Source organism: Trachemys scripta, chromosome 13 (assembly GCF_013100865.1).
Source record: "Trachemys scripta elegans isolate TJP31775 chromosome 13, CAS_Tse_1.0, whole genome shotgun sequence".
In the NCBI taxonomy this organism is placed as follows: Eukaryota; Metazoa; Chordata; order Testudines; family Emydidae; genus Trachemys; species Trachemys scripta.
The window spans coordinates 33,348,008-33,363,319 of NC_048310.1; the positions used below are offsets into that span (position 1 = coordinate 33,348,008).

Below are 15,312 nucleotides of genomic sequence, written 5' to 3' on the forward strand. Positions count from 1 at the left end.
AAGGCTTCCAATGAGGCTGTACAATCCCCACCATTAGAGATTTTAAGAACAAGTTGCACAAACATTTGTCAGAGATGGTCTAGGTTTATTTGGTCCGCCTCTGTAGAGAGAGCTGGACTAAATGACCTCTTGAGGTCCCTTCCAGCCCTACATTTCTATGATTCTAGCTCTGGATGGAAGCCTCAAAAAATTGGAGTTTCCTAATCAGGACAAAATTCCACACCCATACCCCCATTTCAGAAACACGCAACATCACATTTTGGCTAAGTTTGACATGGAACTGATCTGCCTGAGCTGCTGTGATGTCTCATGAGAGTTGGCGTTCTGGTGCCACATGCCCCCATTCTCCTCCATAAGCCTGAGAACTCAATCAGACAACATTCCATGAATGATACGCCACTGTGATTCAGCCAGAGAGGAAATGGGTGTACCATGTGAGTTGTAACATGGACAGAGCACCCTGCCAACAGAAGAGAAGAGGGACATGAGTCACCTGCAACCCCATGGCAGCTCAGGATGAGAGATTGTGTTACAATGACCCAAAAGTTAAATTGTTCAGATTCTCCCCTCCTCCCCCACAACAGAAATCTGAAAGATATTGGTAGAAAGAGGTTTCTCCAATGGAAACTTTTCAATTTTGTAGAAACCACATTTTCCATCAAAAATCATTGACAGTAGATTCCAGTCTTGCTGTAATTGTGGACCAGATCCTCATTTAGTAGAAGTCACTTGTCAAACCAGCATAGTTCCATTGAGGACCTGGGCCTGTTTTTCAATGCAGGGTTGAGTGCCAAGCAGCCTGTTCATGGCCAACTACATAGGGCGAGGTATTGTGTCAATATTGTGTAATTGAGCACTTGCAGTTAAAATGCCCTCCATTTTGTGAGGTTACCATTACATGGTGGAACTGCTAGTCAGGGAATCTCAAACAGATAAACGTCTTCTAGTTTGAAAGATTCTAAATAGGCCAACAGCCACTGTGGTCATATTAGAAATCTCCCAATCCCCAACCAGAAAAGGTAGCTTATGTTCCCATATACATCTCCGCTTCAGTCTCAACTCCCACACATACTCACATGGGGGTCATTCTGCTCTGTAGCCAGCTTGTGCAGGTCCAGCAGGGCCTGGTTCAGAGTCTTCTCCAGCTGCAGGGCGCATTGCAGGGCCTCCAGGCTGTTCCCCCACTCATCCCGCTCGGGCTTCTGTACAAGCCCAAACAAAGTTATGTGCCCTTTAACAAATGGCCTTCTAGCTTCACTTACTGAAATCAGTGCCATCTGTAGCATGCAATACCTCTGTTTAGCAAGTGAAGCAGTGTGGCTTGGCCATCACCCAGGTGCCTCACTGGCACAGGGAGTTCATTCCCCCCTCACTGAAGCTTTCACTGGGCTTTTGTTTAACTTGTTTTCTTAGTTATTCCTATTTAAAGTAATATGCCTCAATGCTGTATCAGACTGTGGTAACACCAGTTAGAGCTAAAATTTACTCAGGCTGGTGGGCTGCAAGCTTCTTGCACTGGTAGACCTGTATGACTATCAACTTGGCAGAACATTTACCTTGGTATTCTAGACCAAATACTTTCCTCAAACCACCACCTCTTTACCACAAAGATTAGTGGTTGCCAGTCACCCCTCTCCTTCAAGCGAGAGCACTAATACATCTACTTCTGAAGCCCATACCTCTTGTCAGAGAGCTAGACAAACAGGTCAGCTAGCCAACTATTTAGAGAGCTGTTACTTGAGCTCATCTGTCATATTCCTGTAGGAGTTCATCAATTACAGCCAAAAAACTATACCTAAAACAAATATTTAGACTCCTGTTTGAATGCTTAGTGCCAGAGATCTTTCTCTTGCACCCTGATTGGTTTCTCACCTTTATGTCCTGCAGGATAATACGTCCTCCTCGTCTGTTCTGGTATTTCAGGAACTTCTCTGCGTGTTCCCTTTCCTTGAGGGACTGCTCCCTCTGGAACTGGGCCACGTGCCTCAGGGCCACGTCATCACGGTCAAAGTAATAGGACTGGGGAGAGGGACAGGAGATCAATGGAGGCAATTAGACCTAAAGAGGGACTATATATTCATATCATCTGTCATTGGACAAGTGTACCGCTACCTGTTTATGTGTAATAAGGTGTGTATGCAATAGACATTGTCTGAACACCAGTGTAGGAATTGCCCAACTCTATAAAACCTGTGAGCCATCTACTAGCTAGCATCAGTTACTTCAAAGGAAGGTCCAGGACCGACACATTAGGCACAGGTGATGCAATCTGCCTCCTCATGGATGTCTCATCCTAAAACTAAGAGGAGATTGGCTTAAAATATGAGGTTTTTATCCATTCCAATACTTCTGTATTACTTGTTCTAACTCTAGATATTCTTGTTATCCATATAATTATCCAATCCCTCTTTGAATATTGAAAAATGTCTTGGCCTTGACAATATCTGTGGTAATGCATCCCACAGTCTAATTACACATTGAGTGAACAAATACAGCCTTTTAACAGTTTTGAATTTGCTACCATTTGCTTTTGTTGAATTATGTCCCCCATCTCCATACAAGGACACACTGAGCTGCTCATTGAGCAGATAGCTTCATTGAGTTATCGACAATGAACACAGCCACACAATTTTAAAAGCAACTGAAACATTAAAGTGCAATAGAGGCATATATTCTTAGGTGATTAATACAATGGGAATTACAGTTACAGCTCCTTCCCCGCTACCGACTCTGCTCTGGAGCCACCTCAGATTTAGAGCTTTCTTTTCCCTACTTCCTCCTCCCCACTCAGTCCAACCACCTGCTTGGAAGCACTGAATGGCTATAGTGTAACATGGGAAATTTAGTTCTCTATTCCAGGCTCCCAGGGTGGACTACAACTCCCATGAGGCACTATGGCAGCTCAGGCAGATGCAGGTCACTGTCAAACCAACCTGAAACAAAACATTTTGAGTGTTCAGGCAAAGTGTTGCCGTGTTTCCTAATTGAAGCTTTTTGTTTTACAAAAATTTCACAATTTTATCCTGATTCAAGACAAAAAACAAACATTGAAATATCAGTTTCTCCTCAGAAGAATAAAATTCTCATTTTCAAACAGGTGTGCTGCCTGGAAACTGCATACTGCTAGATAGTAACAATATACAGTTCAAATCTAATCTATAAGCTCCCTATGCCAGAATGGGGTGCTCAGTTTTGGGCTACATTTTTTCAGAAGTTATAGGAAAACTGACCTGAGTGGAATGTAAAGCAATAAGTATATTGGGGGACTACATTAATTAAATTAGAAAGATTAGAAGGGCTGAATATCTATAGTTTGCTTTAGAGATGACCAAGATGGACTTGCCATGTCCATCTGCCCTATAGATATTTGACAAGTATAGACACCAAGTATGACAAGACAGTTAGGCTGGTGTCTTGGAGGATAACTAGGAATTATGCACAGAAATAGACTGAATATCACAAAAGACTTTTGACAAGATTTATTAGCCTGTGCAAATCATGATTTAGGGCTTTGAAAGCTGTACAAACTAGCCACCAAATTTAAAAAGAGAAAAAGTATTATGAGAAACAATCCAGATTTAGCAGAGAGATCTAACAGGTCTTTTCCCATCTCAGTAATTTATATATATTTAAAAAAAAAAATTCTACATTTTGCCCCGAACAGCTGCAGTTCAAAATATTACTCAGGAAAAGAGCTTTTAGAAGTGCTTCTATTTTAAACCATTAAGCATACAGCCAGCACTCACCATAGAGAGATATACATAGCTAGCATACAGTTCCAAGTTCACCATCCGATTGATGGCAGCCATGCATTCACGATGAAAGTTTTGACACAACTGAGACTCCATTACACTACTACTCATAGCTGGATCTAAATTTCAGTATAAACTAACAATTTAAACACCACTGAACCCAGAGTCTGGGTTACATTCCACATCTGGCATTAATACTCTTCAGAGTAGGATGAATGTGCTTGTCATGGGCTCTCCAACCAATTGAAATTTCTCCCCTCTTCCAGGAACCAGTCAGCATTCTGGGGATGGTTTGTAACAGAATTGCCCCAGCTGAGCGGATGATTCAGTAATACAGAGCACCTGTTGTCCTGTAACTTTAGGGGTTTATTGATACTTTCTTAGAACAGCATAGTCACTACAGGAAAATCTCTGGTTTTCTTGCACTGAGTGCAAAGAAAATGGGCTAGTAATTACACCCAATTGCCCAAGGAAGAAGAGCTAAAATGGGAAGTTTGAGGGAATTATGCCTGTAATGGTATGTCTTATTGTTTCCAATACTATCTTTTGAATGGTGTCAAGGTTACTTACCTACTAGTAAAGCTGTGTGATAATCTGCCTGTTATATAGAAAGCTCTGAAGTCCTGCTTCCCCTGAACCACTCAGTTCAGGGGTCTAGATCTGGAATTTTGGATTGACCCATTCTAGAATGGAGCCAGCTGCAATGTCCAGACCCAGATCTGAACATCCTCAGAGTTCAGTTATTTTTGGATGTGGGGTTTTGGTTCAGACCCATCTCTAGTTTCTGTACATTCAGATCACCTGATGTCTGTCACAGAATAGTGATAGCGGGGATATCAGAGAGCAGTGAGATGAAATCTGAGTCAGGGACAAAGGAAAGCAGCAGAAACAATCAGGAACTGCTGAAACAGTTGTAAGAATCTGATGTACCTGACAGGAGCATCTTCAGAACACAGAGAAGTAAGAACAGTCAAGACATGGAAGGATGGGGGGAAAAATCAAACTGAAGCGAGAATAAGAAGAATGTGGGATGATGTGACATGCTAATGCATTTGTAAATATCAGGAGCTTAAGTAGAAGTGTAGTAACCACTGTGGCCATCTTGGTTCACACACTGAGGATTGAATTGGAGAACCTCCAGAACTTAAAAATTGAGCTACTACAGTTTGAGTTTAAAAACTAAAGCTTTCTCAGTGAGGCTGGAACAGACTCATATCCTCTATGAAAGGGACACTGAGGCAGACCTATAACACACACTCACCCATGGGTTACATAGCTGTGTTTGTAGTTCTTGATATTACAGATGAGTTCTTCATAGGGTACGCTCTCTTTCTGGATTTTCTGATGGTAGCTGCAGAAACATCCATGACCAATTTTCTAAGAACACCAGAAAATGGAGCTAATGGATCTATTGGAGAATGGGCACTCCAATATATTTTTGCAAAAAAGGCACCAACTCAAGGAACACTCATTTCATTTATAAAAACATGTGTATTATGCATATGATGGAGAAATTGTTCACCGGGGCACATGGTGCCATTGGATTCATTCTGCACTTGTAACTTCCTCAGCTCCCCACTATTTGATTTCCTTTCTCAGGAAATATCCCTTCACCCAATAAGTCCGGGCCTAGTTTTCAGGAACAAACTCTACAGAACTCAGTTAAACAATACAATTCAGACTTATATTTAATAGGTTATAGACTATGTAAAGTAAACAGGTGGGTGGAAAAAAACAGCTGCCTACACAACCCTCATTTCTCCCCCAACTCTTACATGTGATTTGGGCTTGCGTGATTACATAAACCTTGAGTTTATGCCATCAGAGCCTCAGAACTTCCACTTCCCTGGAGTTAATCATGGACTTCCCAGAGTTCCATCATGTAAGGAATTCTCCCATATTCAGTTAATAGTACTGGTCTTTCTATTAAGAGACCGGGATGTACAAGTCACTGTAATACTATGTTTGTTGATGTATGGCTTTGATACAAGCTGTTAGCAGAGGAGTTTTTTAGTCAGTGTAGTTCTCCTCAACAGCCTAAGGTGTCTTTAAATAGCTAGTGAAGATGAGCTGAGTTTGCTTTGTATCCTGAAAGATCTAACACAACAACCTCAATATCCTTACTAAAGAGAGCACACCTGTATTCACTTACATACTTACACCATTAAGAGCTACTAATCAGAGAATACTAGCCCTAGCAAAACTTGTTATCCTCAACCAAACATCTTTACAAGAATTTTCTTTTTGTCATATGGCTACAATACATTGTACTCTCTATTTTAGAATACTAGAACCAATAAGGCCTTACCACTGACAAGTAGATATAGCTAGCATATAACTCTAGGTTCACTGATGTGAAAGTTCTCAGAGTGAAAGTTCTGATACACCTGGGAGTCCATATCTCTGTCTAAAAAAAATATAGGTATAAAATACTAACTTAGAGCCTGTTCTAACACTAATGAATGAAGAACACATCATCAGAATAAATGTAGATGCCTCTACCCTAGCACAGCAGGTACTAATACCATCCCCAACAAGGTGGGAGTGCGACTGGCAGCTACTGCTGCCCAATGGAAATATCCTTCTTCATCAATGCCACTCAGCACTGTGGGTGGGGCTATGACAGTATTTCCATCGAGGAAAAAAGGACTCCCCTGTATAGTTAACTTGTTAAAATGATACTGCTGAGGAGAGAAGGACTGTATCAAGCAGAATGCTCTCTGGTTTCTTGTGTTTTTAATGCATTATGCATGTAATGATTACAAGTCACCTAATAAATGTGTCTGCCCACAGTGGTCTGCAATGAGGTAACTAAAATGTAGAGCTTGGGAGCGTGTTTCTTGGGCTTGGTCTACACTACCCCCCCCCAATTCGAACTAAGGTACGCAACTTCAGCTACGTGAATAACGTAGCTGAAGTCGAAGTACCTTAGTTCGAACTTACCTTGGTCCACACGCGGCAGGCAGGCTCCCCCGTCGACTCCGCGGTACTCCTCTCGCCAAGCTGGAGTACCGCAGTCGACGGCAAGCACTTCCGGGTTCGACTTATCGCGTCCAGACTAGACGCGATAAGTCGAACCCAGAACTTCGATTTCCAGCCGTCGAACTAGCTGGTAAGTGTAGCCAAGGCCTTGGAGCATGCATGGTGTTTTTTGTGGTATTTCCTAAGCATCCATACAGTTCCTCTGTATGGTGGTTAGTTCTGTGAAACTTTACTTCCCTGTTACAGTGGAAGCTCTGGAGGCTCTTCTCTGTTAATTTAGCTCTCCCTACAGTAATGCCTCTTACACACTCATGCTCTGTGGTCATGGATGGTCCACAACCTGATGACAAGAGGGACAGTCTGCTGCTAGGATGTTAGCATACCAGAAAACTAGAGCAGAGATAAGTACTGGCATGACTCCTTAAATTCTCTATTAACTAGGATGATGGTGGAGGAGACAGTTAGCAAGTGGCTTTAATCTTATCCTACTACTTGCAGGAGAGGCACATCTGATATAGCTGTGATGTTAGATAATACATTGGGAGGGGCCCATAGGAGAATTTAAGGTAAGTATGGGATAGGGGGAAGGTGCCATATTAATAGCCATGACAGAAACCTTTATATACAGTTTTAATAGATACCACCCATCTGGGATATCAGGAGTTTGCTGGCACTAGCACCCAAAGACAGCGAGGAGGAAAGGGCCTTATCTTTCCAAATCTGAAAGTTCAGATCCCCATAAGTGAGCACAAGCAACAACATGCATTTATTCCAATCTGTGTCAATCACTTGAGCAAAAGCCTTTCAAGAATGTTTTCCTGGTTCCATCCATTTTTAATATGTCTTGGTTTCTGTTGGTTTACTGATTCTGTACAGGATGAGGATAGTAGATTAGCCAGGAGCCAGTGGGAATTATTTACATATATTGGCTGTATTTTTTAACCATTTCTGAAATAAGTATCTGCTTTCATGAAGTGAGTAATCTGAAGAACTAAAAAGACAAAGCTACACTATATATAATTTAGCATAGCAGAGAAAAATACAGTTTGATATTAGCATATACACTAGGCAAGGTCTGGCACTTGAGCACTTTGTTCTCTGTAAGGTCCCAGAGCAGCAAACCCGTCTTGAACTTTACTAATCTGAGCAGTCCCCGTGAAAGCAATAAAAGTTCTCCTGGTAGTAAAGTTAAGCACATACGCACACCTTTGCAGATTGGAGCCTTCATCATAACTCATTAGAAAAAAAAAATCTGTGCTTTGGAGCTGAAAGTCTCCATCTTTAGTCTTAGCCCAAAAAGTAAGTTTCCAATCTCATGGAGGGAAGAAGAGTGGGGATTTCAAGGAAAATGCTCATTTTCTTTGTATTATGGGAAATGGAATGAAAATTTAAAAATATACATGTAATATTAAAAAAGACCCAACTTTCAGATTTGGGTGCCTTAATCTTGCAACAAGCTCCATGCAGGCAGATCCCTGCCTCTATACAAAACCTCATGGACGTCCATGGTGTTCTACATGGGTAAAAGGCTTCACCAATGCAGGACTTGTTGCAGGAGTGGGAACTTAAATACATAAGTTGCCTGATATTCCAGGGGGCTGACCATCTACAACTTTCTTTGGCATCAAGTCAACTTGAGTCATGTAAGATTGAAAAGTACACCCCTCTGTTTTATAGATAATCATGGACGCAAGAAGAATTTTGCATTGTGCACACACATCCTCTTGAAACAGTTTAAACAACCTTCTGTCACCCTAGCCAGAACTGTGCTGGCTGTGGGTATACATTTAATCCAGGAAGACAACACGCACAACTATGATTTGATTGAAGTTCTACTTTGAAGATTTCTTTTGAAGATACAGAATATTAACTGAACAAAGTAAATGAAACCAGAACAGCCAAAGTGTGATCTAAAGGTTAATAGCAATAAATCATGTATTATCAAGAGATCAAACACTTTTATAAAATGTAGTCTTCCCTTCCTTAAAGTCAGGGAGGGATAGGATAGAAATAATTTAATATATAGGTGAAGTGAGTATGAAAAGCTAGCATGATTCAGTAAAGTTTTACAGTCCAGTTAATAAGGTTATTCCTTAAATTAACCCAATAGTGATTTTAGGTGGAATGGGGAATTTATGCATTATCTTCCAGCTTCTCCAATCCATGTCTCTTCACTCCACCCCATACTCTCAGCACATGGGGCTACAAAAAATGGATTCACTTCTACCCCGAAGAACTCTATCTCTGCTTATTGCAATAATTGCACTACTGCACACTGAATGGGGAAACAAGAAAGTAGCAGCGATGAACCAGGTTTGAGAGAATGAAACAATTACACGAGGGATACTCCATGCCTGCCAAAAGCATGATCCCAAGGACAATCAGTGCAGCTATTAGCTTCCCCAGGGTTATACTGAGCAAGAAGGTGCCTCTCACAGCTATGCCCTGTAGAATGTTCTCACTGCACCAAAAAAAAAAAAAAAAAAAATTTTTAGAAGCCACTCTGCTTTATTTCATGAAAGCAAATGACCCCCACCCTCTAACCTACAGAAACCCAAGGGAATTGTTCCTGCAGAAAGGCTCCTAATCTCATCCTCCATGCACAGCAGAAGAGAGGTCTCACATGTGTTACTGTTAATTAACAAGCTTTTATTCCAAAGACGAAAGTACGGTTGTTCATTTAGAAGAGGGTGGAAATAGGTCTCATCCTACCCAGGAGCGCCTGTAAGGATGGTGGCCTAGTGTGGAAGGAAAGTGAGGGGGTAGAGCCCTGGAGCAGGAGAGAGTCTGCCCCAGGGCAAGAATTGTAGTTCCTACTACAACAAGCCTGTGCTGCAGTTAGAAGAGAGTTGCCCCCTTCTCTTTGAGTCAGGGTTTCCTCAGTGAAAATGAGCCCCAGCCAGTGCTGGCCTTCAACAAGATAAGCCCCATCCTGCTGTGGGTTCCAGAACAATTCTCTCCTGCCGAGGCTCAGCACCTCCCTTTGCTGCTAGGCCTGTCAGGTTTCCTTCTAGGGGGTGTTAGAACCCCTTTGGAGGCAATGGGTCTCAACCCACCACCCCACTGAGTCAGATTCCAAGACAAGGAACCATTGTGATCATCTACTCTGAGGATCTGTAGAAGACAAGCCCAAGAATTTCTCCCAATTCCTGCTGCATCTCTTTTTTCAGACCAAGATCCAATATCTTTTAGAAGTTGTCAGTGATGGAGAACACACCACAACCCTTGTTAAGTTGTTCAAGGGTTAGTTACGGTCACCATTAAAAGTGTACACCTTATTTCCTGTTTGAAGTTGTCTAGCTTCATCTTTCAGCCATTGCTGTGCCTTCTAGGAGGTATTGTTCCAGCACCCACCCCTTCCTGCATTTGTCTTTTAGGGTAGGAGTAGAGCGGAGTAACAGCCACAACTAGAAGCTGCTTCACTTTGGTGCAGGTGCCCAGTAGGTGAGGTGGTCCTACACTAGAACACACCCTTTTAATGCATAGTTGAGCAGGGAACATAGGTTTCCACCAGCCTATCCTGGTCAGATAACTGGAGGCTGCTGGAGTGTTCCATCTAAAAATCAGAAGGGGGCCATGTGTCCCTTCTTGGCACATAACTCACTGTGCTATCCCAATCCAGCCCTGATACAGGGCCTCTCAAACACAGAGTGACCTGCCAAACTCTGGTTTTATATGGCAGACACCAGCTAAAGTGAGTGCTACAGGAGTCTGCAAGGAATCTTGTCTTCCCTCCCTCATCCCCATTTGACTTGGGTTTGTTTTTTCCCCCGACACTCCCTTTAAGAGATCTTAAGGGACAAACCCTGTATGTTTAAGGTCTCTTGATTCCTGGAAGCAGTTGGATTAGTACTAGTTCTCTGGTGGGGGGAGGGGAAGAAGAAGAGGGGAAACAAACTGTAGCAGCTCAATTTTTAAGTTCTGGAGGTTCTCCAATTCAGTCCTCAGTGTGTGAACCAAGATGGCCACAGTGGTGTGAGGGGTGGGGGGAGAGACTAGTATGAATAAACTCCTCATAGGGCCACATCTGTTGTGGTATAGAATGTTAGTTGAATTTCACTGTCCCTCATTCTCCTCATGACATTATGTCCTCCCATGCTTTCTTCCAATACAGTTTAGAGGCATCCTATATATTACTCACACACAGTGAATGCCATGTTACAGCCAAAACAGCTTTCATTCTTCTTTATTTTGAGTTCAGGCAAGACATTCCTTCTAAACACAAGAACCTGTACTGCATTCAGCTGCTCTCCCCCAGGGTGAGCTTGTCAAACAGGTACTCTCCCATGCCGTTCTGGGGCACTCCCAGGCGCTTCAGGTTGGTGACATGGTCTCCCAGCTGCTTGATGGCCTTCACCTGCTCCTCCAGGTACTCAGACTCCAGGAAGTCATAGAGCTAGGGGGGGAAGAGAAGTAAAGTGAAGGTGGATTGTTCCAATGCTATAAAAATGGAACTTGCACATTTGTCTCAACAAGTCAATATTGGGAGACTCCATGGTCCACTGGGGGCCTGGAAAGGAAGGCAGCATGGAGCCCCCATTGGTGACCTTGCTCAAAGCTGAAGTTGGCAAAGCATGGACAAAAGAAATCAGTTCCCACCACATTTGGGGGGGGGGGGGGGGAGGGGAATGTAAAGTTGCTCACTCAACAGCACCTGATCTGCAATGGGCAAGCACCAAAAATGAGGGACCCACAGAGTTTTAACAAGCCTCATTCTACCATCAGTTAGCATGGAGGAGTATTGTAAGCAAGACTGAGAAATAATTCTTCCATTCTACTCCATGCTGATTAGGCCTCAACTGGAGTATTGTGTCCAGCTCTGGCTGCCACATTTCAGGAAAGAGGTAGACAAATTGGAGAAAGTCCAGAGAAGAGCAACAAAAATGATTAAAGGTCTAGAAAACATGACCATTTTTCAGTCTGGAGAGAAGACCAAGAGGGGACAACCATTTTCAAATACATAAAAGGTTGTTACAAGAAGGGAGAAATGTTGTTCTCCTTAACCTCTGAGGATAGGACACGAAGCAATGGGCTCAAATTGCAGCAAGGGAGGTTTAGGTTGGACATTAATCACCCTGACAGTTAAGAAGTTTTTCCTAAGCACTGGAATAAGTTGCCCTAGAGAGGTTGTGGAATCTCCATTGTCCAACCTGCTCTTAAAAATCCCTGAACACCAGTCAGGGATGGTCTAGAATGAGACTACTTAGTCCTGCCTTGAGTGCAGGGGACTGGACTAGATGACCTCAAGGTCCCTTCCAGTTCTAGGATCAGTAAAGGAATTCCCATCAGTACTGCAAGTCAGGAAGGCTACTGTGAAGTCACCTCATGCACATGGCATGAAACTGCACAAGCCTTTCCCCACACAAACAGGTAAGGTAAGAGGGCAAGAGAAGAGCCCATGGTTCAAATCTCTCTTCTGATCCAAACACCTGCATTTCCTTGTGCTTTATTTCTATTGTGGCAACACCTAGTGACACAACCAGGGAGCAGGTACCCTCTGTACCAAGAGCGTGCACCCATGGTCTCAATTTAAGATTTAGCTAGTACTCACATGGGGGTCATTCTTCTCAGTAGCCAGCTTGTGCAGGTCCAGCAGGGCCTGGTTCAGAGTCTTCTCCAGCTGCAGGGCACATTGCAGGGCCTCCAGGCTGTTTCCCCATTCATCCCGCTCTGGTTTCTGTCAAGGCAGACCACCATTAAAAGAAAAATTTTAAAAACCCCACCACACACGACATCCCCACCTGTTTCATTTATGAACCACAGATAGCAGGCTCCTTTTACAATACACTGCACCATTTCTGAAGATGAAACAAGCTATTTTATCCTTTAATTCTATGAGCTACTCCATTACTTAGTGTGTCAATGGGGGGGGGGGGGGGGGAAGAGAAGGTAAGCTAAACTCAGGGCCAAGACTACTGTAGAATGCTCTACCAATGCTACTTACTCCTGATCTACCACCTCCCCAACTGTACTACCAGTACTCTGACACTCCCTACCTCTGCCTTCGTCACCATAGTTTGCAGTGCAAGAGGTTTTACTGCAGGGGATTGGGAGCCTCAACTCCCCTCAGATGTTTTTGAAAAAACACATGGTTTCATAAATAAAGGTTAGCAGTCCTGTAGAGGAGCAAATGACTACAAACCCATTTGCCACTAGTAACATGCAGAATAAAACTCTAGAGCCAGGGTCATTCCATCAGCTGCTCTCTGGGTACTCACTGAAATATTTATTCACCTGGATATCCTGCAAGATAACTTGTCCCCCTCGCTTGTTCTGGTAGGTCAGGAACTTCTCTGCATGCTCCCTCTCCTCATGGGACTGCTCCTTGAGGAACTTTGCTACATGTCTGAGGGCTACATCATCACGATCAAAGTAGTAGGACTAGAGAGAAAGTAATGCAGAGGATATTTTCCTTCCAGTGTCTCAACTCTTTGTGAGTAGTTATAGGGGGAGGAATCTTGTCTGAATCCCTATATCACCACCCACTGCCCCAGAAACAGTTACAAGATTCCAAATCAGTCTGTAATAGCAATTAACCTCCCTCAACTCCTATAACCTATAGAAAGAGGTTAGGCCTTTGAATCTTAACAGTTACTCTACATAAAAGATAGGTAGAACAGCTGCACATGACACACTGTGATACAGCACTTTGCCCTATGAGCTAAAAATTGTGCTACATGTTTTGCTGACATCAAAACCTTATGTTCATTATTAAGGTGGTTTACAGCATCAATGGAGTTGTCCCATTCCCTCATCCTCTTTCATTTATCCACTACTTGCACCAAGGTTTCTTTACTGTTGATTTCAGCATTGTGGAGTTACCCAAAATTTGATAGAAGAGGAAATAGCTGCCCAGAATTCTAGAAGAGGGACAATAATAGTCCTCACCACTCATGAAAGAGGAAGGTTGCTCACTAAGATAAATACCTTGATATGTTTTGCTGCTAAGGCAATCAGAGGTTAGTAACCTTGACATTTCAGTTGCCATTAGGTTTGAAGGAATCACATTGAGAAATATACCCTCATTTCAAAACCACCAGCACATCAGGAAACATGCTTCTCCAATAAATTATGGCTACAAGATTAGCCCTGTTCAAGACAAAATTTTATATGATTTTAAGACAAAGCTACTCACCATAGACAGGTAGACATAGCTGGCATACAGCTCCATATTCACCATGCGGTTCACAGCAGCCTCACAGTCAGCATGGAAGTTCTGGCACACCTGGGACTCCATTTCCTTACCTCTAAGGTTTAGGTGTAAAACACCAACAGACACTTACAACTGAAAGAGCCTCTACACAACCACTCTTGAAGCAAGAGCTCACCCACACAAGGGTATAAAAGCCTGTCTTAGAGTACTTGGTATTAATACAGTTCTGAGAAGGACAAAAGTATGACTGACAAGCTGCTGCCATCCAATGGGAATTTCCTTTCTCACCAAGAAAACCAATCAGCATTGTGGGTGGGGCTATTACTGAATTTCTACAGGTGAAAGAGGTTATTAGCCATAAGACACACCTCAACAGTTGTTTGGAAACCCTTGGAAAGCAGGGAGCAATGGACACTCCTAGAACAGCCCAATTGGCCTGTTTCTTTATTGAGAAAAGTGTGGCTCATTAAGCATTACTTTTATAGGACTCAACAATGCCAATTTCCCATTTTGCCCTAAATGGGAAGATGGTTACAGAATGGAGAATTTGAGAGACTATTACCTGAGATCCACCCATCTTAACATTGTGTGCAATATTTTCTTAGGTCTATCAGGGCCTATATATAAGTTCTTTGAGCTCAGGAAATACGGGTTGCTATTGCTTGTTATATCAAGAGCTCTGGAGTTCCCACTGTGGCATCATGATCTGTCCACATAGCCCAAAGTCGTGTCATAGTAAATACTGCTGTAAGGACAGAAAGGGGCATCTGAGCGAAAGGAAAAAAGATTTTCAGGGACCAGGGGAATACAAGAGGGAATCAAGGATACAGACACAAAAAGCATCTCTGGGAAAATGATAACATCATGAAGACAGGATGGGACCAATATGTAGAAAGGGGTGTGGTTTGAGGCATTTGGCTCAAGTAAGCCCAGCCTGTAGGGTTTCTTACAGGTCCATGTTGGCACTAACAGTCCAGTAGCAGAACCTACTGCCCAGATATACATCTTGAGGTAGGACTGACCTAGCTCCAAGCAACCTCATCTCCTTTTTGACTGCTGTAATGGTAGGATCTTTATTAAAAACACACTATAGTAATAATCCAATATGCAGCAGCTTACACTACTGTTAGCACAGTATTTTGGATCCTTACTCTGGAGTCCAGGGATATCTTTTTGGAAGCGGATGGCTATACCCTCCCCTAGCTAGTTATTCATGATGCTTCCTTTCCTGAAATCTTCACCTGCAGAATTCCTCATTCATCCCCAGTTACTTGCTCTTGTATGTAACATTTGGCATTTTGAGCCATATTCCAAGCTCAGCTACACCATTTATTTGATTTAAGTTACACTACAGATACAGTAACTGAGCTCAGATTTTTGAGCTACTGTCTGAATCCCCCAGCATCTTTTTAAAAAAACTTCACC

General features: G+C 42.8%; 2 protein-coding genes across 2 annotated transcripts; both read right to left on the minus strand.

Annotated features, from left to right (window-relative positions):
- Window positions 1-1,055: 1,055 nt before the first annotated feature.
- On the minus strand, window positions 1,056-3,936 carry LOC117886758 (ferritin heavy chain A-like). The gene is made up of 3 exons (XM_034788803.1): window positions 3,747-3,936; window positions 1,873-2,019; window positions 1,056-1,202 (listed from the first exon to the last, which is right to left on the minus strand). Exons 1-3 carry the CDS (start codon window positions 3,861-3,863, stop codon window positions 1,056-1,058), a joined length of 411 nt encoding a protein of 136 aa, XP_034644694.1. The 5' UTR covers window positions 3,864-3,936.
- A 6,951-nt stretch (window positions 3,937-10,887) lies between these two features.
- On the minus strand, window positions 10,888-14,037 carry LOC117886782 (ferritin heavy chain A-like). The gene is made up of 4 exons (XM_034788828.1): window positions 13,870-14,037; window positions 12,969-13,115; window positions 12,286-12,411; window positions 10,888-11,130 (listed from the first exon to the last, which is right to left on the minus strand). The coding sequence occupies exons 1-4, from the start codon at window positions 13,969-13,971 to the stop codon at window positions 10,975-10,977; spliced, it is 531 nt and encodes a 176-aa protein (XP_034644719.1). The 5' UTR covers window positions 13,972-14,037; the 3' UTR covers window positions 10,888-10,974.
- Window positions 14,038-15,312: the final 1,275 nt, after the last annotated feature.